At 37.7% G+C, this 22,818-nt stretch overlaps 1 protein-coding gene across 1 annotated transcript in view; it reads right to left on the reverse strand.

Moving 5' to 3' along the window:
* The window catches only part of bckdhb (branched chain keto acid dehydrogenase E1 subunit beta), an 84,528-nt gene that overhangs the window by 16,568 nt on the left and 45,142 nt on the right, over positions 1 to 22,818 (reverse strand). Inside the window, exon 9 of the mRNA XM_077206788.1 lies at positions 3,739 to 3,825. Within this exon, the coding sequence (XP_077062903.1) occupies positions 3,739 to 3,825 (87 nt within the window). The remainder of the gene's footprint in view (positions 1 to 3,738; positions 3,826 to 22,818) is intronic.

Below are 22,818 nucleotides of genomic sequence, written 5' to 3' on the forward strand. Positions count from 1 at the left end.
TTATTACATTAATTCAGCAATGATGCATTAAATTGATCAAAAGTAACATTTATAAATTATACAAAGATTTCAGTTTCAAATACATCCTGTTCTTTTGAATTTTCTAGACATGTATCCTTAAAAAAAGAAAAAAAAAGAAAAAGGATTTCCACAAATATATGAAGCAGCACAACAGTTTTCCACACTGATAATAAGAAATGTTCCTTGAAACACTGCTGTAACTCTGACCTCTCAGGCAGGATTTGTTCTGCTCTTTTTCATCAAAGACATTTGATTGATGGGCAACTAGAAATGTCAGATACAGTAAACAAGAAAGTCTGCTGATCATTCCACTACAAAACATGATGTGAAGCAAGCGTTAGGCTGTTTTCCCACATCAACCTTTTGGTCGATGTAAAAGTTGCGTTCTATCTGACGTAATTTGAAGCAAAATCATGCCAAAACGAAGTTCATTTGGAGGTAGTTTCGAAAGTTCGATATGAAACATTCTGGAATATTTTGCTCCGGCTGGTAAACGCGTGTGAACTTCCATTGGTCCTTGGTGATTGCGTAAAAGGTAGCAGCGTATAACATCAATAGAAACTGAAGTTGTAATTTTAATTGAAAGCAGCACTGACACAGTTTTTCATGTTTTATACTGTAAAGCTCGCTTTAAAGGTGCATTGTGTAATATTTCTGAGGATCTATTGACAGAAATGCAATATAAGATCCATAACTATGTTTTCAGTGGTGTATAAAGACCTTGCATAGTGAACCGTTGTGTTTTTATTACCTTAGAATGAGACATTTATATCTCCATAACCGCGGGCTCCCCCTTCTATGGAGGTCGACATATTGTGTCGTCATGTTTCTACCGTACCGACAGCGAACACACAGCGCTACAGCGAACACACAGCGGTACAGCGAACACACACAGCACTACAGCGAACACACACAGCGCTACAGCGAACACACACAGCGCTACAGCGAACACACACAGCGCTACAGAGCGCGTTTCCTTACTACCTTGAAAAAGAAGTTTTCAGTGGTGTATAAAGACCTTACTTAATGAACCGTTATATTTGTATTACCTTAGAATGAGCAGTTTCTATCTACACACACCGCGGGTTCCCTTACATTAAAATGCGCCGACATGTTTCTACGGTGGCCCTAAACGGACAAACGCGTTTCGTTACTATGTTGCTCTTCGTGCAAGGAAGCAAGCTTAGTTCAGTGAATAAAACACTGACACAATGATGAACAAGTAACAATAATATTCACAATAACATAGTTTTACTGAATAATTAAGTAAACATAATTTCTTAATGTATCCTTGTAAAGAAACCTCATTGCTGAACTGCTACTCTCTGCTGTCTCAGACGATGACATTTTCCTGTCGGCCACCGTAACTTTTGTTGGTTGCAATTCGTAACCTCACCACTAGATGCCGCTAAAAATCACACACTGCACCTTTAAAGCAATCTATTGTATAAATGCTGCAGAAATAAACCTGATAAGACTTTACTGGGGGGCTGAATCGCAGAGCTGGTGCAAACATATCCACATCATTATGATCAGATGCTTTCTCAACTGCTGTTTTCTCATTGCTGTCATTTTTATTGTGTTTATTTTGTTGAGATGAAAGCATACAGCCCATATTTGCATATTCATCTAAAGGCTGCTTTCATCAGTGCGGCCAGCGTCTGGATGTTCAGTGACAGTATATCGCTGCAAAGGTTTTTCTAACTTTTTACCCCTAAGCGTAAAACGAAAAAGAACTTCGCTGTGAGTATATCATTACACTAGTCGTTTCAAAACAGAAGTCTGGGGTAGGATTCCTAGGACTCAAGTATAGTTTGTAAATGGTAACCAATATTACTTAAATGGTCGATGATGACAAAACTGAAACGGAGTCAAATAATTTAATATCTGTGGCTAGTTGCATTAAATGTTCTATTGCATATAATGTACTATTCTTACATGTACTAAGTTAGTCCTCTAAATGTAGAGGTCACAGGTCTAGAGTTAAATGGCATTTTTTTAAGTTCAAATATTGTTTTGCAACTGTGTCAAAAAGCAGAAAAAAATAATACAAATTCTGCATCTCACTTGAACATGGGGCCTAAAATAACTTTTTGTCGCCCCTGCCAATGGCTGGTGACTTAAGAAAATTATTAAAAACTATTTTTTTACCGACCATGAAACTTTTTTTGCAAAAACAGGCAGTTACGGCACCAACATTCACAATTCTCTATTCCAATTTCAATACCACAGCTAAATCTACTAGCCTAACTAATATAAATTCAAAACATTATTAAAAACAAGTAAACAGAATAAAATGAGAACAAATAATAGAATTACAAGTACAAGCGCACAAATCCATAGTATAGAACAAAGATATAAACGAAATAGAAGGTGCTTTTCAGGTCAGTTTTTCAGGTAGGCCTAACAGTAGTATTCAGGTACAGAAATTTAATAAAGTAATCAAATAAAAAATGCATAGTCTTCACTGTATAAATTAAAAAGATTCATTTGTTTGATATAGATTAAAGCCCGACAGCAGCAGGAATATTAGGCTGTTGTCACTTTAGGACATAACGCACGGATCCAATATACTGATTCTGTACACATGCATTTTCTTTTTTAACTGTTTACTTGTACTTAAGACATAACCGACGGTGTTTACTAGGATACTCACGAGACATTTCTTGGCATCATTTTGTGTGAATTTTTCCGTTCAAGCGCAAGACGACATGAAAGAGAACTCAATTTAGTATCCATGCGCTGTCTGAGACGTGGATTTCTGGGAGCGAACGGATGTTTAAACTTCCCACACAGCGTGCTTGTAACGAATTGAGTTTCATTCAGCATCTTCTTGAGCTTGAATATTTAAATTGGCAGGACTTAAACTTTTGTTACGATGCAGCACTGTCCCGAGCAGTGGTGTCACATTGCTTTAAAAAGTGGGTGGGACAGGTGTGTGTGTGTGTTTGGGTGGGGTACATTTAAATAGTACATTGGGTTTAATTTGTTGTTTAATGAGATCCAATATATGTTGTTAGTACCGATAATTTTTTAAGAACACAATTTGGTCCAGTGGCAGAACTTTTGCCAAGCGTGTCAGAGGTTCTGGGTTCTAATCCGCACTCGTATTGTTTTTTTTTCCCTCATTAAAACCGATTATGTTTATCAGTGGTTGTATATCAAGCAGGGACACATTTGTATTTTATTTTGTGATTTCATCGCGCATCCATGTGAAGACTGTGGTGTGCGCGAGTCACAAGAGAACACTGTATCTGCACCACTGATCGCAGAGTGAACGAGCACTTTGATCACTTGATTTCAAAAACAAATTTCAGCGTGCTAGATCCCCTCTTATTTAACAAACGAACGAAATGCATGTTCTGCAAGTTAACTGGAGTTATTTTATTTATTTGTATTGGTACATCCGTGCCGCGAGATGTTTCAAAAGTGGTGGGGACAACATCGACCCTAGCCAAAAGTGGTGGGGACATGTCCCACCCGTAAATTACACCCCTGGTCCCCAGTGACGTTCATGTTTGTTCATCAACATTTCAGCTTCGCAAAAATTTTATGGGCCAATTGGCGATCGACACTTTCATATACTCATCAACGCCAATATTTACTTGCATTTGGCGCTTGACGAGTGTTAATAGGCCCTGCTTGAACGTAATCAGCACTGGTCAATCTCTAATTCATGACATCCCCAAGAGCCTCGATTTACCATCTGCTTCTTACCTGAACAGTAGAGCTGATCTCAGCTGCAAAGCCTCCGGTCACTGGAGCTTCATGACTGACGAGCAGCCGACCCGTCTTCACCACCGACTGGAAGGAAAGAGAACATGAGCTGAAACACATCTGAAATCACCCAAGGAGCTGTTAAACCAAAGGATTTTATAACAGCACACTAAAACATCAAGTCTATTTTTAATTTAAAAATACATGAAGTGTTTGTGTTCAGGAAAAAGGTTTGGCTCCATATTACTATTTCAACTCACAAAATAGACAAATCTAAACCAAAATCTGAATGTGAAATCAAAAGTCGCAATAACAGACAAGTTTTACTATAAAATCAGGCATAGATGCATTTTTAAACCCCTAAATCTTAATACTGCTTTCACAGCATACTGCCTGAATTCTGCTGAATTGCAGCATATTGTAGCAAGGTACCAAATTTGCAAAAGATATGTTTCCTTAAGCCCACAATATTCTTCGTCCACCTGCGTTTCCACAATGTAATTTTTGTCATCAGTGCTGCCCTCTGACATCTGGTAGAGTATAAAAAAGTATTTATACCATTCATGTGTTTAACTTGTCCATACGTGCTTGAGTATACTTTGAAATCTCTGCGGACACGACTGTGCATGAGACGGAGCAGAATGCAGATAATGATGTATACCCGGGCATTCCCAATTAAAAAAAATTAAATAAATAAATCAAAGGTGAGGTGCCAAACGTGACATTCTAATCAGAACACAGAAACCTTCCTGTCTGAGGACTCTGGATATGTTGCAAGCCGGATTTGCTTGCATGAACACTGAAGCTCAATGTATTTGAACACGTGGACACTGCATTTATTAATTAGCGCAGACTAAAAACACCATTTGCTGCAAATTATGAATTTTATTTGATGTGCATCCTAAATGTCAGTGGTCATTATGACCTCAGTCAAACAGTCTTTCTGTTAGCCTGATAAAAATAAACAGCAGGTCACAGCTGCAAAGCCCCGGCTCAACATCTGCAGGACTCCTCAGACTCTACGAGGTACAAAACTGACAAATCTTGTCGCAAGGCCAGTTCTTCAAAAGGAGAAAAACAGGTGCAAAACAGCAGATCACAAGAGCACTCGTCCTTGCACTGGTGGTCAGGCATTTCCTGCGGAAAGATTCTGGTTTATTCTGTAATCTATGTAATTATATAAAAGTCTTGATCTTACTTGAGATAAAAAAAGGCCCTAAATGTTTGGCGTTTCATAGCTGCGCATCTGCTGAGAAGAATGTGAGGTCTGGATATTGAGCTGGAAGTTCAGTAGGTTTCTGTGGAGCTCCACAAAGACAGAAGAAACTACACCAGCAACATTCACAGCACACCAATTCCTTCAACATTTGAGCAATGTGGGCCAAATGTTACTTCCAGTCATCTTACAGATCGGTACACATTCGATTATTTCAGCACTCGAGTGGACAAACATTACCATTTCACTCAGAAAACATCCTTCAAAGTTGAGATGAACCCCATGAACTCTGGTAAATGCACTGACTAGATCTTCTGTTAAAGCTCTCATGATAACAGTGACTACGTTTACATGCAGCCAATAACCCGTTCAAAACCGGGATATTAGCAATAACCCGGTCACGCACGGCCATGTAAACACCGGCAAAAACCGGAATATGCTCATATCCCGGATTTTAAAAACCGAATTTTTGGTCATGTAAACGCGTATCGGCATATCCCCATAATGATTTGTGTTCTGCGCATGTTCTATTCGCAAGGAATCTTGGTCTTTTGAGTAGAGGAACTTCTCGGCGCATACAAAAACCCGCGTGCAGTGTACCGGAAGTAAACATGGCGAGATGCAGCACAGCATACATTTGGAGCGAGGTCAGTACCAGCACCAAAGCGCAAACAAAGGCGATCGCTATCTGCCCCGAACTATTAATTATCCGCGTGCTGCTGCTGTTGTTGTTGTTGTTGTCTTTGGATACAGGAAGAAGAATTGGAAATGACGCATATTGCGTCTTAAGGTTGTCCGTACGTCCAGATGCTAACCGTGCGTCGCCGTTTACTTCGGGATATTGCAATTCCATGTATACAGGAGTAACTCTCTCTGCTCACGCATGTAAACGGGTTATCCCTAATGTTTCAGAAACCCGAATAGTGACCTTAACCCGACCATAACCCGAAAATTCGCTGCATGTAAACGTAGTCAGTGACAAGTTTCAAATGAAACACTTTCCCAGTAGACTTATAAACCGTGACTAATTACTCGCAGAAGTCGATTATATGTGGACAGAGGCCAGTTTCTCAGGTCTTGCTGTTTTTACCCTAGAATGCATAAAGGGGGTCAAAAATGACCCGGCATGCTGTGATTGTTTAAATATTTTATCAATGAAACATTTATGTATTTGATATTCTATGAATTCTTCAATAAAGAAAAACTTGTTTCGGACCCTCAATGTCATTTTCACAGAATGAGAAATTTTTTTCTTTTTGAAGAATTCATGGAATATCAAATAAATAAATGTTTCATTTATTTATTCAGACACGGGCTTGGTGGCGAAGGCAAATTCTAGGTTCAGATCAAAAAAGTCACAACAGATATTTAAGAAATCCATAACGTTTCAAGAAAAAAGTATGATTGACAAAAAAGTATCCAAAAATACAGTTGAGTTAAATTTCATAGGAAATAACCAAAAATAATAATAATTTATCATCCTAAAAAAATTGAGGGTCCTAACATTTTTTTCCTCAGTATCACCCCAAGAATGCATGAAGGGGGTCAAATTGACCCATATTCATTTCCTATGAAATTTACCTCAACAGTATTTTTGGATACCGTTGGTGAAAAGCAGTATGTGAAATGAGATCTGAATTCACAGTTTTCATAAAACAGTAGGCAAGAAAAAAAAAGTACTGTTTTTTGTAGGCAAGTAATTTTTGTAAAAGTGTAACAAGGTGCGTGCGTGTGTGTGTGGGGGGGGGGGGTTAAAAAAATATATATTTAAAATATTTTGGGAAGTATTTATACCCTGTGTGAGTGAAGTCAGTAAGTTTTAGTCCAATGCGATAACATTAACATTTTCTGGAAAAACATATGGGATAAGTATGCCCAACTGTATTCGCATACATAAACTGCTCTCACATAAAGTGATATATAATTTGACTTGACATAGGACATGACAGTTAAATGAATAACAACAATTCCAAACCTATAACCAAGTTGGTGAAACGGCAGAGACGTCGAGTCACTGCAACTGCTTCTGATGCCTCAGATACCAGCGGCCTGAGACTCACAGCGGGAGAATCTTGAGGTTGTGTGTTAGCAAGGGTGCGAGATTTCGATAAGGCAGCAAGTATGCAAGGGTGTGACTGAAGGCATTTTCTTACGCTGTCCCACAACAGTCAGAGCGCTCTGTGAAACGTCAGCGTGACCGACCAGAGACAGCATTATTAGACACGTTTTATTCGTCTGATTGAGATTTAGATGTTTTTAAGACACACCTGGCCAGGAAAATGCAGAAACTACATTCAGACAGCATTAGACTAGGAACAAACTTGACACTGCAGGTTTGCTCTTCCACCGAACCAACTTAAAGTGCATTACTATGGCGGTAACAAACCTCAGTACTCAAGGGAGTGATAAGAGTTTCCTTCTGAAGTCCATGTTATTAAACCAGATGTTATTCAGGTAGCTAGATATAAACATGTTGACAGTTTAACTATCTTGAAGAATCTACAAACTGTTGTGTAATGATAGTGTTTGACCTAAAAGAGAAAATGGATCAGACAGTATATGCTAATGCAGGTGTGCTCAACTCTGCTCCTGGCGATCGACTGTCCTGCACAGTTCATCTCCAACTCTAATCAAACACACCTGAAGCAACCAATTAAGGTCCTCAGGATCTGAAGCAACCAATTAAGGTCCTTAGGATCACTTGAAAATTAAAGGCAGGCGTGTTTAATTAGGGTTGGAGATAAACTGTGCAGGACAGTCGATCGGCAGGAGCAGGGTTGGGCAACCCTGTGATAATGTAAACTATATCACTTTTTAACGCAATTTTTTACAGAGTTTGTTTCATGCCTTAAAATACACTAACACCATGTCACCAGATGCGAGCGGCACGACAAAATCGAACCGAAACCATTATAAATCAGTGATGCTGTCTACACTAGATGTGGCGGGACACGACAAATCTCCGACAGTAAACAGATGATTCGTTCTATTTCTGAAATATACTTCTGACACGCAGAAGAAATAGATTTGCAACAGTCGCTTTGTCGTGTCCGATGTCTCTTATGCTCACCAAGGGTGCATTTATTTGATCAAAAATATAGTAAAAACAGCAATATTGTGAAATTATACAAATTTCTATTTGAATATGTTAAAATGTCATTCAATGTCACCCTGAAAACTGACTGTTTTTTAGTTTAAGCACTAAAATTACTGAAAATAAATAACTAAAACTGAACTAAACATAAATTGAATCTACAGTGTTAATAAACAAAACTAATAAAAATTACAAAAACATTAAATGACTAAGAATTCAAATAAAATTGAAAATAGACAGAAAATAAAAGCCTTCAAAATAATAAAAACTGTAATAGTATATAAATAGTAAAATAACACTTGCACCCGTCACATGATTTTGCAACTCAGACCACAAAGGCTTTAAATATTACTTTTAGTTAGTTTTTAAAACTGTTTTTAGTTTCTCATTTAAATCAGTTTATGAAAATGATATACAATCATTTTAGTCTTAGAATAGCTTAAAATACTCCATGCGGTTACGCTACAGACTTCAAACATTATTCAGACACGATTACTTGTGGACGTGCACACATGAAACCAACAAGACTTGTGTTACATGTTATAATATGTATATAATTAAGGAGGATCTTATTTGATGCTTTACTACATTCTGAGCAGCTTTGGGAATTAGAAACTTGCTATTGATTAAACTCTCTTATTATGTTGGATTGGACCCAAGGATATCTTCAACTACCAACTGTTATATTGGCAAAATAAGGTTAGGAAGGAAAAAAGGTCAAAATCCTGGATAGGTTCACCATGCAGGACAAGATGAAATTTACCAGCATTAGCCCCTGAGTTAATGCAAACAACTATCCAAATAAAGCTTATGAGTTATGTAAAAGTGATGTGGCTAACCCGGTCCTCCCACCCAGCAGCATCAGGAGTGAACAGAGCGTCAGGGAAAATCCTGAAGAGTCACATACCACAGATAGTTCAGACGCAAACAACCCTCGACTGTTATTACTGTATCACACTTCGCTGGAGCGAGAGTCTTGGCCTGGTTGTTTTCCAGAAATACCACAGTGACATCCTGAAAAGGCTAATGACAAATGACACCATTAATAGATGATTGAGATTGAATGCTATAATGATGAGACGGGCGCACTGGTGTCAGCCAATCACAACAGGGAGCATTGACTCAGATGGCAAAAAAATAATAGGCTGAAATTATACAGTAAGTGGACTTGAGGGGATACAGATAAAAGTGTGTTGTGACCCATTTAAATGTAGCGTAAGAGTGCAAATACTTCTCAGGGACACTGCAGGTGCAACGGAGCTAACAGACACCAAATAACAGCCACACAACACCCATTCATATTCAATGGGGTCTGTACATACACTACCATTGAAAAGTTTCTTATGCTCACCAATGCTACATTTTGGTATCCCACTGCCACAAGTCTAATTCACTTCAGCTCACACAAACAGTGCGTCAAAACAGCCTTCAATTGACCAGGAAAACAGCTCAAGCAAGAAAAACTAGGAGTAGAAACACAAACACAGGTCCAAAATGAAGTCATCCTATTTTGTCTTTATGAGGTTTCAGTGGCATTTTAAAACCCAAGTCTGTGTCTTCATGAACTGAACAGACAGCTTAATGAGAAGCTAATGTGTTGACATTAACTACGGCCTGCGGCTCAGATGACGACTGTATTGTCCAGTGTGCCGTGCCCATGTATCCCAAGACAGATGAGTGTTTCTCGTTGCCTCTCGGATTCAGAACGCCATCTCCTTCTTAAAAAGGGCCGAAGGTGGTCAGTGCTGTCATCCAACCGCTTATTTACAGCTGACCTCCCGACGCCAGCCGTTCAACACACTCATTTCAAAGACTGACCGACCCAAGATCAATAGAGAGAGGAGGCTTTTCTTGGACACATACTCTCTTTTTATCTCACACACACACACACACACACACACACACACACACACACACACACACACACACACACACACACACGAGACGGTTTGCAGCAGAATCAGAGTTATGGTGATACTTTTGTGTCTTGTTGGGGGTTTACAGTTCATGGTAATCCTGAAAAAGGACTTTTCTATGATAAACAAGTCTGGCAGTTAACTAAAATAAAACCGAAATGGCGATATGGCTTAGTGAGATTATCAATTCTTAAAAGGCTGTGATTTAATTATTTAAATATAAACACTGTGTGTTTCAGAGTGAAGGGCAGCACTGTGTTCATTTACACGTGAGCAGCTCATGATCTGCTGGTATTTGCAGCGGCTCGGTTAAATGCTGCTCTACATGAACTCAATCTACATCTGTTCAGATGGAGTTTGGGTCACTTATGTGCATTCGGGAACAAAACATGCACCAACCATCTACATACATGTAATGAGAAGCACTTATCGACAAAAAGTTAAGGGCTCCCAACAGTTTTCCGTCAAAATACAAATTAGATGGTTTAACGTATAATATTTGAGAAATTAAGGCAGCCATAAAAAAACAAAATATATATATTTTTAAATTTGATAATAATAGTAATTAATTATAATTATTGTAATCATTATTATTATTTGGCAATTATGATATATATTTGAATCCCCCCCAAAAAAATGTGTCGCACTAATGCCAAACCAATGGAACGAATTTATAAAACGTACAGTAAAAATGAAGTTGAAATATTGCATCTTTGCCCATAATTTAATTTAAAATACCTGCCAATACAAGAGAGAACCAATGGAAAATTAATAACTGATAAAGTTTTAGTCAATGTATCCTAGTCTTTTTTGTTGTTGTTGCATAGAACAATAAAACATGTAACTGTAGTTTGCCAAATAATTTTGTCAGATGAATAAACTAACCAAGTTTAGTGCTTTGTTCTTCCTTCATATTTAAAATATTTAAAAAATGTAAAATATCTCCCTCATATTTTGATGGTTAAGCTGAACTTGTAAGGTCATTAAAAACAAATATCCCCTCCGGATATCACTTTTGGTCAGCAGTTAATTAAAACCCAAACACAGATAATACGCCTGAAGTTGAAAATTACCTCCAAAATTTCTAAATGGATGTTATTCTGGTACTGTATTTGAATGCCCAAAGATTTTTCTGGGTACTGAAGCAAAAGCAGTTGAGAACCTCTGCTTTAACAGCCTTTCATTATCTTCGTTCCCTAAATGGGCTCAAAAACAATGTATAATGACAGCAGCGACAGCAATACAGTCTCAAATACTGTATAGGCAGTTGCACAATAGCCATACAATAGCACGAAATAATTACATGTTACTCAGGGAGCAAAAATGACACACAACATCTGAGGTCTTTATGTCAAAGCCTTGGCGTAACAGAGGTCTCTTACCACGCAAGGGATCGTAATGATGATGATGAAATGGTTTTTATGAGCAGTGCGTTTGAAAAGTATGTACATCAATGCTTTCAGAAACACTCGTGGATATTACACAGCTACGGAAAGAATCTTGTGCGGAGGGACAAAAATGGGAAGGATTCACCATTAGAGACAATCATGCATGGCTTTAATTTCTGCTATTGTACATATAAAAAAAAAAATCCCACATAAAATGGTATTCAATTCATTAGGGCTGGTAAAAAATAATGGGTAACACTTTACAATAAGGTACCATTTGTTATCGTTAGTTAATGCATTGACAAGGGTACATTTACACAACAACGATATGCTTAAAGGGGGGGTAAAACGCATTTTTTTGAAGGCTTGATTGTGTTTGTGGGGTGCACTGTAACGTGTTCATGCTTCGTTTTTTTAAAATTGCATTTTTTTCATATATTTTACCTTTATTCTACACTGCTCTGTCCCTCCTTGTAAAAACGGTCTGATGGTTTCCGGGTTCTATGAAGTCAGTCCCTCAAAACTACGCAATAGGGCTCAGATTGGTTAGCTGGCCCAGTGTGTTGTGATTCGCTAACCGTCTAGTGCACGTTTTCCGGAAACGTCACGCCCCGTACCTTTACCGGTACTTTGTGCTTTGGTGTATTATAAACAATGGCGTCAATAAAACCAATCGGACCCTGGGAGAGTTAGTGAAGATGATCGAGCAGAACCTGTTCAAGAACGGGTGTTAAACGACGTTTCAGAAAGGTTTGTTTTTGTTGTCTCATTACTTTTTAGATACGCTGTTATTTAATTGTACTAATTATTATAGAATTACAAAAAAATAAGCTTCATATGAATTTCATATAATTGTTCTAACAAATTATACTACAGTCCTCAAAGGGCTTTTTTAGAGTAAAGACTGCGGATCTATAGTGATCGTTTCTGACTGTATGCCACCGTTACTTTTGTATTTTTAGAACGATTGCAGACAAATATCTGTCGACACAACTATTAACCCAAAACGAACACTAAACATCGGCTTTACTAACTTACAGTAGCCAAATCAAACGCAGAACCATGTTTACCATGCCTGTAGATAAACAAGCATGTAGATAAACAAAAGCTAGAATCAAAGAATAATTAACATTAATTCCAAGTTCGCTGTTGAGATTAAAAAAAAGTTTGTAACGTTAGGTGTTCGTTGGATAACGTTAAGTATGAATGAGCATTTAACAAACCAGCAGAGCCAAACAACGTTGTCATTTGTTTACTTCCTTACTACAACGTACAATTAACAATACGAACTATTACAGGATAACACATCGACGAAAAATAAATCATACTTACAGATTGTGGCCCGTAAACAACAGCTTCTGTTCTTAAAGTTGGAACTGCTCCATCTTTCAGGACAAGCCGATGTGCGAATCCTGCATTGAGCTCGCGAAGATTGTGAAAGCTTTCCTCCGTAACATGTGCAGCACAGAGAGCGAGATTTGGATCATAATTATGAGGGACCGAGTTAAAAATAAATTACCATTGATCCATAACTCCCTCGTCCCTAGGAAGGCTGAACAAAGTGGACCTGCAACCGGGATGAAAATAACAGCAGCGTTTCGACGGCATTGCGACAGCTCATCTCCAAAACAGCAATATAAAATGGCCTCGCTCCGCTTATTAAGTATTCTCGGAGGAGGGGTTTATGTAAATAATGGGATTTGCTGACGTCAGCAACCCTGGAGGAATGTCGTATGGTCCAAAACCGGCTGTTTGCTGTAGTCCTTTAATTTTTTTAAAGCAAATATCTCCCTTTGTTTTGAACTTTGAGCGCTGTAACTTTGCATATGTGTTTATGCTCAAACAGCAACATTACACACTAGCTAAAGTTAGTAAAGTGAAATTGTGTTTTACCACCCCTTTAAAAGGAAAGCATTTCCTGTTTTTCCTATGAGTTTTCCACAAACTACAACTAAAAACGCTGTATTCTGCACCCAGGCCATTAGATGGCGATGAAACACTATAGACTGTGAAAACTATGTTAACGCCATTGTTTTCACAGATTCACGTTTTTATTGTTTAGCCTACATGGAGACCGTTTTCAAAACTTTCTATTTCATTTCATTTTCAAGCACCCAAAACGCCTTTGTCGTGTACAGGGGTTAAAGCAAAAAAAAAAAAATGATTTTAACTGATTTTTTCCTGTGTAAACCCCATTACACAGCCCGTCACACACAAAGTTTAAGAGCAGTTTTTTCTTCTTCTTGTGATTAGGAGTAGAGTGACTACGTGCTTTACCTTCGCAAATGAAATACTCAAAGAACATTTGGATTTAAAGAAAGGCCATTTTGAACTGCGTTTCTATTATTTACACACTTTATGCAATTTCAATGTTTTCAATCTAATGCTTTTACAAGATTTGACTCCGTGATGTAGTCAAAGAAATAATTAACCATTTGTATAACTTTAACAAGTTTTTATTTCTCAAATAATAAAAGCCAACAGAGCTTTTGCCGAGAAGTGAGCTAATATCACAAACTATACATAATATAATATCTGTTTTTAACCTAGCCATTATAAATAAATAATATAAATGTTATTTTTTTATTTGATCTATGTTGATTATATGAAAAGTGAACAGCATGCATGAGTAAGATAGGATCATTAGATGCCCAATATATCGGGAGACATATGGAGTGGGTCAGACATGATTTTGATTTCAGACATGGAGGCGCCGGCGCGATATTGCATTGTACGTGAACTGGAGATCGTCTCATAAATGAACCGAAACTCAGCGTATAGGCTACCTCAAAAAAAAAAAAAACATACAAACATATATATATATATAGCTTGAAATGTCTACTTTTAAGCGAAAACAATTCAAAACGAATAGAAACAGACTACTCTCTTATGTAATCCATATAAAATGTGCATTTCTCTCTATAGGCACGCTTCACTACATTTGGACATTGTGTAATTATATTTATTAAACGTGTAGAATACTTTACAAACCGTTACATATAGTATCATAAATGTTACATATAGTATAATAAATTTAGACGTTCATGATATAAAAAAAACAAACATATTAACTTTTAAAATGGAGTGAACACGGAGCAGTTTTTCCGTGAGCAGGAATGGAAAACCCGGAGTGGACTAGAAGCGGAGTGAATACAGAAAACTCAGAGTGCAAAGAGTAACGTGCTTGCGCTCCACTCCAGGCTTTGATCACATCCCCCTCAGCGGGGTGAATTCACCTCATCTATTCCTTAATTTAAGACTTATTCAAACTGAAATTAAGACATTTATTAAACTATTTGAGAAATGTAAGCATATTTACGGCCTTAAAATTATGAAAAATGAATTTAACCCTGCAATTAACGGAAATCCGTCTTAGCGACGGAGAACTTAAATCCCTGCGTGTAAATTAAAAGCCAAAACGCAAATGGTGAAAATGGTGTCGTGTAAATTAAACAGCCCCTAACATTAACATTAGCAATACTTCTGTTACCATATTTATTGACCTTTGCTAAAGTTTAAAAATATGTTTGTAATTTAATACCAATTGTGTGTAATTTATAGCAAGCAGAATACAACGGTCTCTTGTGTGCACAAGTGTCATCATGAGAATGCTGGAAAAAAACTCTGAAATCTCTGAAGAGAGAATTGCAATGCATCTGAGAACTGTTTTCTCTTCCAATTTTTATGCCTAGTACAGAACAACTTCCATTATAGAATTAAAGAATTCAACTTGATGTGTCTGTTTATCAGCGATTTTACAATGGACCACCCATCAGATTTGAGTCTGAACTATATGTTCAACAGACATGTAATCTAACACAAAACGCAGTGAATGGGAATAAAGGACAGATACTGATCTGGACCGAGAGAATGAGGAGCGGATGTTGAAGGGAAGGGTTAACGTCCTCTCTGCCCCGCGGTGGCGACGGTGGCGGATGCTTTACTGCGTATTGTACAGCAGGGCTGTGATTAGGACGGAGGGAAAGATTCTGTTTACAGCTGTTCCCATACACACCCTGCATAATGACCCTGAACTGCACAAGCCTTTAACCCTCCTGTTGTCTTTTTTGAGAATATTTTTCATTTATGGTCATTAATGTGCATGTAAAGTTTTGACACCTACATGTGTTTTAGAAAAGATGTTTCTCACTGACCTGCCCGATGGTTTCCATGTAATTTAAGTTAAAAATCAATCAAAAAAACATAAAACATTTATTGTAGCTTGTCAAACATTAAAATATTAAATGCATGAGAACTCGTTCAATTGAAGACTCATCTTCTGAATCAAAGGAACATTTTATTTATTTTGCGAATGTGCAGCTAATTTCGAACAAAAATATGTGGGTCAAATTGACCACTTAACACATTTGAAATAACCCAACAGAAATAAATGGGAATTATTAAATTGTATATTTTTTCTAGTGCTGGGCAACGATTAATCGCATCCTAATATATGTGTGTGCACTGTGTATAATTATTTTGTATATATAAATACACACACATGCATGCATGTATGAATATGTAAGAAAAATGTGTTAATTTATGTTATATATGAATATTTTATATAAAAATATGTATAAAGATATATATACACATGCAAATGTTTCTTAAATATATACATGGATGTGTGTGTATTTATATATACAAAATAATTATACAAAGTGCACAGACATATATTATGTGTAAATAAACTTTTATTTTGGATGCTCAGCACAAATCTTTCCCATCTCTGACAAGCTATAATAGAGCTTTTCTGTATTTTCATGAATTTGTATAGTGTTTTTCATGTTCAATTTAATCCGCAAAACAAACGTACCATTTTTGGGTTCCATTTGTTATAAAAAGTAGGCAACTACTTGATTAGTCCTGCCTCTTAGTCCTCAGCTGCACTTGTTCTATATAAGGTGAAAAATCAGGATAAAAGTAGCACAACTTTCACAGTTCTGACTAACTAAATATGTAGTCTATTAAGACATTACAGGAAGAGAACATTTACACATCCTGCCCACAATATGGATGTGCCACTACTGTGGAGTGTTTTTTTTTTTGTAAATGGTTTGTGAACCTTTAATCAGAGGCCACCACATGGACATAACTCACAAACACCATGTGATCTCCATGACAAATTGGCTTCAAGCACAGCCTGAATTCTTAATCGGTGTTTTAACGAGTTAGAGCGCTATTAGCACGCATGGGAAACCGGAGGCCGGAGAGTAATTCATGCACACGCATATCAGAGCGACAGGCCTTCAGCCAACATGAAGCTCGGACGCCAGGGGAGACCTCAGACTGAAATAGCTCAGAACAACCCATAAAGCCCAATTAAACCCGATTCAGCCAACTCCTGACGTGACCTGCCTTTATCCCTCAAAACAGGCCACCACCCAAGGACAACAGAAAGATCACAAACACACTATAAACACCTTTACAGTGCTGACGAGTAGGGGATCCAAAAGTACAAGGGCAAACAAACCGCTCCAAGGAGAATGCGGAAGGCATTTCAATAAACAGGTTAAAAAAGATTTACATTTTTAATTCTATAATTATTCGGGAAATTTACACACACATATTGGGGCTGGAACAAGTCATTGCAGGAAATTAAAATATACCAATTTTTTAAGAAAATAAACCACACATGACTATCCGTTGCACCGGGTCAAAAGTACATTACTGAGAGAGAGAAAAACTCCACAAAACTCCATGTTTTTATTAAGTAACCCAAGATAACAGGACTTTCACTTCCCATCATGCTTTGCACATGGCTGAATTGGAAAATAGAGATGCGCGGTTGGCGGTTATAACAGCGGATCGGGCGGATGACGTGACGGAAAAAAATATTTTAATTAAATTCGGGCTGGTGGCGGTCAGTTTCTAGTCTCGCGGCTGTCAAGAGCAGCGCCTTGTATCGCCCAATCAGTGGATGGCGGGCGGGTGCGGTTTTGAAAATTGGGTCAAAAACGTTGGTGCGGATGGATGGCGGACGGATGATGAGTTTTGCGATGCGGTTGCAGATGAAATGATAGCCCATCCGCGCATCTCTATTGGAAAAGTAAATGTTGAAAGTGTTATTTTATGAATTTTTTAGCAAGATTAGAAAACCATTCCAGTCGATAATTCCATGTAATGTTTTTCAATAGAACACAGCTAGCTAAGAAATATCCAAAAGATACAACAACAACCAATACTTGCATTTCAGAGTACTTGGAAAATAGTGTGAGTACTTTTGTGTGTGTCCGTTTTGGAGAGTTTGACATTTAAACCACCTTCTACTTTTAAATCCATGGAAAAGAGAATCCTCTTAGTTTCATGGAAGAAGGGAAATAATGTTTTTTTTCACATAAAAATGACATCAAGGTGAGTAAATTATTTTATTAACAGTTCCTTTTGTGAGTGCCTCACTGAACGCCCTCAGCTCAGTGTCTCTTTGTGGAAGCTTCTTACAGTAATTTGCTGTGTTTCTGAACATTATTAACACATAAGTTAATCTGCTGGTGTGAAACTGGAGACATCAGTCATTCTCAGTTTCAAATCGTAAAACGTACTTTTATTGGAGCACCAAAAACACCTCTTAAAGGCTTTGAGAGTGGCCTTGTGGGACAGTTTTAGCTCTGGAGCCTGCGTGACCTGGACTTCAAATCACAGAGCCACATGATTACACCAGAGCAGAGCCAACCCAGGCCTCACTCCACTAACCATAAATAACTTCAGTTCACTCAGGAGACCAAAACCTCCATTCAATTACATAATGCTGCCAGTGAACAATGAGCAGCTCTTTTCTCCATGAATTTCCTGCTGTGCATTCAACATCCACCATTCTGAGCAAGATATTTTGAAGAGCTTTGGGGTCCAAGCAATATTAGATCCCACAGACAATTAATGTATAGAGAAAAAGATACTTTCGTGTCATACAGGTTTGAAACGACATGAGGCTGTATGAATGGATTTATTTTTGGCTGAACTTTACCTTTAAGTCAACACATGCATCCCATTTTACTTCCATTATGTGATGCATTTGAGTGAACTTGATAATTTAACAATGAAAAAACATTGCGGGACTTGGAATTGATTGAATTAATGTGATTATAGAATGCTAATAACTATTTGACTTTTGTTCCTTTTGAATCACTACAACCGAGAACCTAAAATGAGCACACAAGTTTGTTACAGAAGAAAACACACTAGTTGCGATTCCAGACTGCTATAAACCGACACGTCACTACATCCGCTACATAGTAAATGAGTAAGGCCCCGTTTACACTTGATACTAAGATGCGTTTCGGAAGATCGGATCACAAGACAACGACACTAATTACAAATGGATGCAAATGCAAATGAAGTCTAAAATGTTTTGAGCTTGTCCATTTTCCACCACTCCCAGAGGTAGAAAATGCATTCGACCGGATTGCTTTGGTAGAGTAGAAGCTCATGTGATCGAATGTGTTCAAACAGCCACAAAAGGCCGTCTACTCTCCGTCTCCTGACCTAATGCTGAAACATTATGGGAAGAGCTCTAGCCAGACAGGATTTAAACTTTGTCAACCCAAGTTTGGTTTGAAGAGGAAAAACATACCAAGCACAATATTCTCTCACCATTCCTGATTTCTAACACACACTCACAGCGTTCGGCTGATCTTGCAGCTGTCAGAGCAGAAACAAAAGCTGATGCTCTCTGTACGTTTTCCCACAATCTTTGCGCATTCATATGTAAATTGCATAAGCTTATTTTGTCTTTTAGATCTAAAGATTTACCCACCCATAAACCCTCCTCTCGAAGATATCAGGAAAGAAGTGGTTGAAAGTGGACAAAAGAGACGGATTAAAACACCAAGTGTAAATGGGTGTCTCCCTCGTCTACTTGTTATTCGATTGACTAAAACGCATCTTAATACCAGGTGTAAACAGAGCCTAAGTCATTGGTCAGAGACACTCTAAAGAAAAAGAGAGGGAAAAGCTTGAGTGAATAAAAAGCCACTTTTCCCTCTTTTGCTTTTTATGAGCCTGTGTGGATTTCTCCAGCTCTCATCCAAGCAATGACACAAACACAGAGAGGAATTCTAGAAATCTCACGAGTGCCGAGCCGAGGAATGCAAACTCTGCAGGAGTGAACAGAAGAGTAGATCTGATGAAAGCTGTAAATGGAGTGTGATTAAAAAGGAGAAGAAAAAGAGTGAGGAGGAGTACTCATAAATAAAGGAGGGTGGCGACTGCAAAGACAAATAGAGGAACACATAACCAACCACAGTAAATCCCACTGCAATCTCCCTGCGGAAGCTCTTGACACGTCAGGAATACAGCCAAGAGTTACGGAAATGCCTCTGTATGGACCTCAAATTAAATCCTCAAGAAGTAGTAGTAAAGATCTAGCCTGGCTCCGCCCTCCTACGTACTTCCGCTCAATTTTCATTCAATTTGGGTTTGCAGTATATATTCTTCCGGTTTTCTACAGCCAATTTTTAGCTGTTTAATCAGCGAACAGAGGGAGTGGCTGAGAATGATGACGTTGAGGTCGCACGATAGTTTAGTCACGACCAAACGTTAGCGATTGATTATGGCAGATCCAGAGAGGCTCTGGGCAGGTCCAATAGTTTTAGACTTCAACAGAGTACCCGACCTTCAAGGAAGTTAACGCTTGTCAATGGGGGAGTGGCCAGACTCTCTGTACAAATGAAATGTACGAGAGTCTGGTAGGACCAGGCTATTAAAGATCCTTTTTGCAGTTCATTTAATTATAAAAATCAAATCCATAATTGTCATCTTTGCTTTATGTCATCTTTGCTTTATGAGTCACTTAAAGTCCACAGTCTTGTGTGGTGAAATCAGTGACTTCATTTTCCAGCAGCTGTAGAATCATGAGTCACATGACTTTTAAAGCATATTTGATTGGCTAAATAAATTAGCAATTTTCTCAAGAACAAAGCAAAGATGACTATTATGGATGCATGGATATAAAAATAATATGGCCGATTTCAATAAGTTGCTATTTATTTTCCTAAAATTTCAAAAATAAAAATAAAATAATTAAAAGCATTAAGCACTAAAATCAATCGGAAAATCAAATAAGGGAAATTAACATGTAAATTAAATTCAATATAAACCAATACCCCCACATTTCAGTGAATAATGAAAAAAAAAGTCTAAAATCGGCTTCTTTGTTCCAAATGATTAAGACTGATAATTCATGATTTCAGTCATTTTACTGATTCATTTAAAAAAACTTAAAAAAAAAACTAAAAAAAAGAAAATATATATTTAAGTTTACAAATAAGACAAATAAGTATCTATTAAAATCACATTCCAGAATAAATGTATATTAAAAAAAATGTATATTAAGGCCTATAAAATATAGTTAATAGAGGAAAAAGAGTTATTAGGTTTTAGGATTAACATTCAAACACTTCCAAGGACCAAAGCTATTTTCAAGGCCTTTCCAGTCCTTGAATCTATACATCCGAAATTCAAGCACTTTAATGAGCATGGAAAAGCCATTCGAAACAAATCTGCACAAAAGTAGCAAAAAAAAAAAAACTACTGTCAATAAACCGTCAATACACACACGGTTATGTCAAAAAAACACAAAGTTCACATAAACACAGTCTGTTATGTCTGTGAACGTAAACAGCAAGGAAAGAAATCGCATGTGTATATTAGATCTGTGTATTAAAGTGAAAGCAGTGTAAAAGGTGCTATATGTGCTGTTAATATGAACCAAACAACAAAAGAAAAACAGAAAATCACTCACTGCTCTTGACTGAATAACTTTAGTAGCTTAAATAAGAATACATTTCTTACTTGAATGCTGCTGTTAAATGCTCTGGCGAGGAAATAAACATGCTGGACTGTGTACAGCTCACAGAGGGCGGAGTCTATGCTAATGGGGCGGAGTCAGTCAGCAGTCATGGGCGGGGCCTATGCATTTGTGACATCACATAACCTCAAATGGCTTATTCTGAGACACTGCTTATGATTAATGGGTATTCAAAAAAAGGAGTGGGTGGATTTTTACCATTATAGGGTGGTTGTGTACACACACTGCCGACACACACTGATGTTCAAACAGCACGTTCAAAGTGAATTTTGCATAATAGGTCCCCTTTAATATGGACCCCAGCTGGACTGCTGTCACATGTACTCATATAGCATGTTAATCAGAGCACTCATTATGCAGCATTATGCTACGCTAACCCAGTCCTTTGAATTTCAGACAAAACCTTGAAAAACAGACAGAAAGGTCTGTGGGCCACATGAGAACAGAGCCGACCCAGGGCCTGATGGGTGTTGGGTTAGGACACGCTCCAGCCTGAACGGGAAGCATAAAACGCTGGATTTGGATCAGTCGTGAGTAATTTTCCAATGCCTTTCCACAAATAAAGCTCTGAAACAATGGCCACACATGACAGAGTTACGACACCATCTCCTGACCAATATGTGTGAACCATCGAGTCTCAGAACATCCAACGGCTCCAAACCAAAGTGATGCCTGCTAATAATGTAATTATACATGTAAGGGTTGGTCATAAATATGCAAGATGCAAACCAAGCCACCAGCGTTTCTTCCTCTGCCATCACCACCATAGTTGCTTCCAGAGACTTACAAATGCAACCTGCCAACAATCTAGTACTGTGGTTGTCATCAAACAGTCTTTATCCTAGTGAAGCACAGCGTTGCACCACTTCCCGTTTAAAATATGTGACTGTTTTACTTTTCCAGTAGCCAAACTGTTTGAGCAGGACTCTAGAAATGGAAAGATCATTACATAGAACACTCATACTAATACATACCTCTCATATTAATTGATAATATGTAAATAAAAATGTTTCTTGAGCAGCAAATCAGCATATTGGAATAATTTCTGAAGAATCGTGTGACACTGAAAACAGGAGTAATGATGCTGAAAATTCAGCTTTGATCACAGGAATAAATTACATTTAAAAATATATTACAATAGAAATCAGTTGTTTTAAATTGTAATATTTCACAAGCTGTATGGATTATTTTTATGATGGATGGAAGTGCTTTTTTGGGATTCAAAATCTTACCATTCACTCCCATTATAAAGCTTGGAAAAGCCAGGATATTTTTTAATATAACTCTGATTGTGTTTGGCTGAAAGAAGAAAGTCATATACACCTAGGATGGCTTGAGGGGTGAGTAAATTATGAGATAATTTTCATTTTGGGGTGAACTGAGCATTTCACAGAATCTGCAGATGTACAGAACTAAAAAGGTTAGTCTGTCCACTTTTCACATGTGAACTTGAGTTTGCATTGACCAATTTCCTTCATTTCATTCAAGATTGTGACGTGTAAATATGGACAAATCACAAATTTACCCATGTGTGTTACATCAGAAAGTCCTTCATGCAGCTCAGTTTCAGTAAATGCTCTTTTTAGACTGAGCAGAATGTTTTAAGTTCTGAACGTTACAGTATGTTTTTCTAGCTCAATGAACTCATCTTGAAAGATCAA

This window comes from Siphateles boraxobius, unplaced genomic scaffold, assembly GCF_051911475.1.
Source record: "Siphateles boraxobius isolate OS27281-9 unplaced genomic scaffold, OSU_SipBor_1 12, whole genome shotgun sequence".
NCBI lineage: Eukaryota > Metazoa > Chordata > Actinopteri > Cypriniformes > Leuciscidae > Siphateles > Siphateles boraxobius.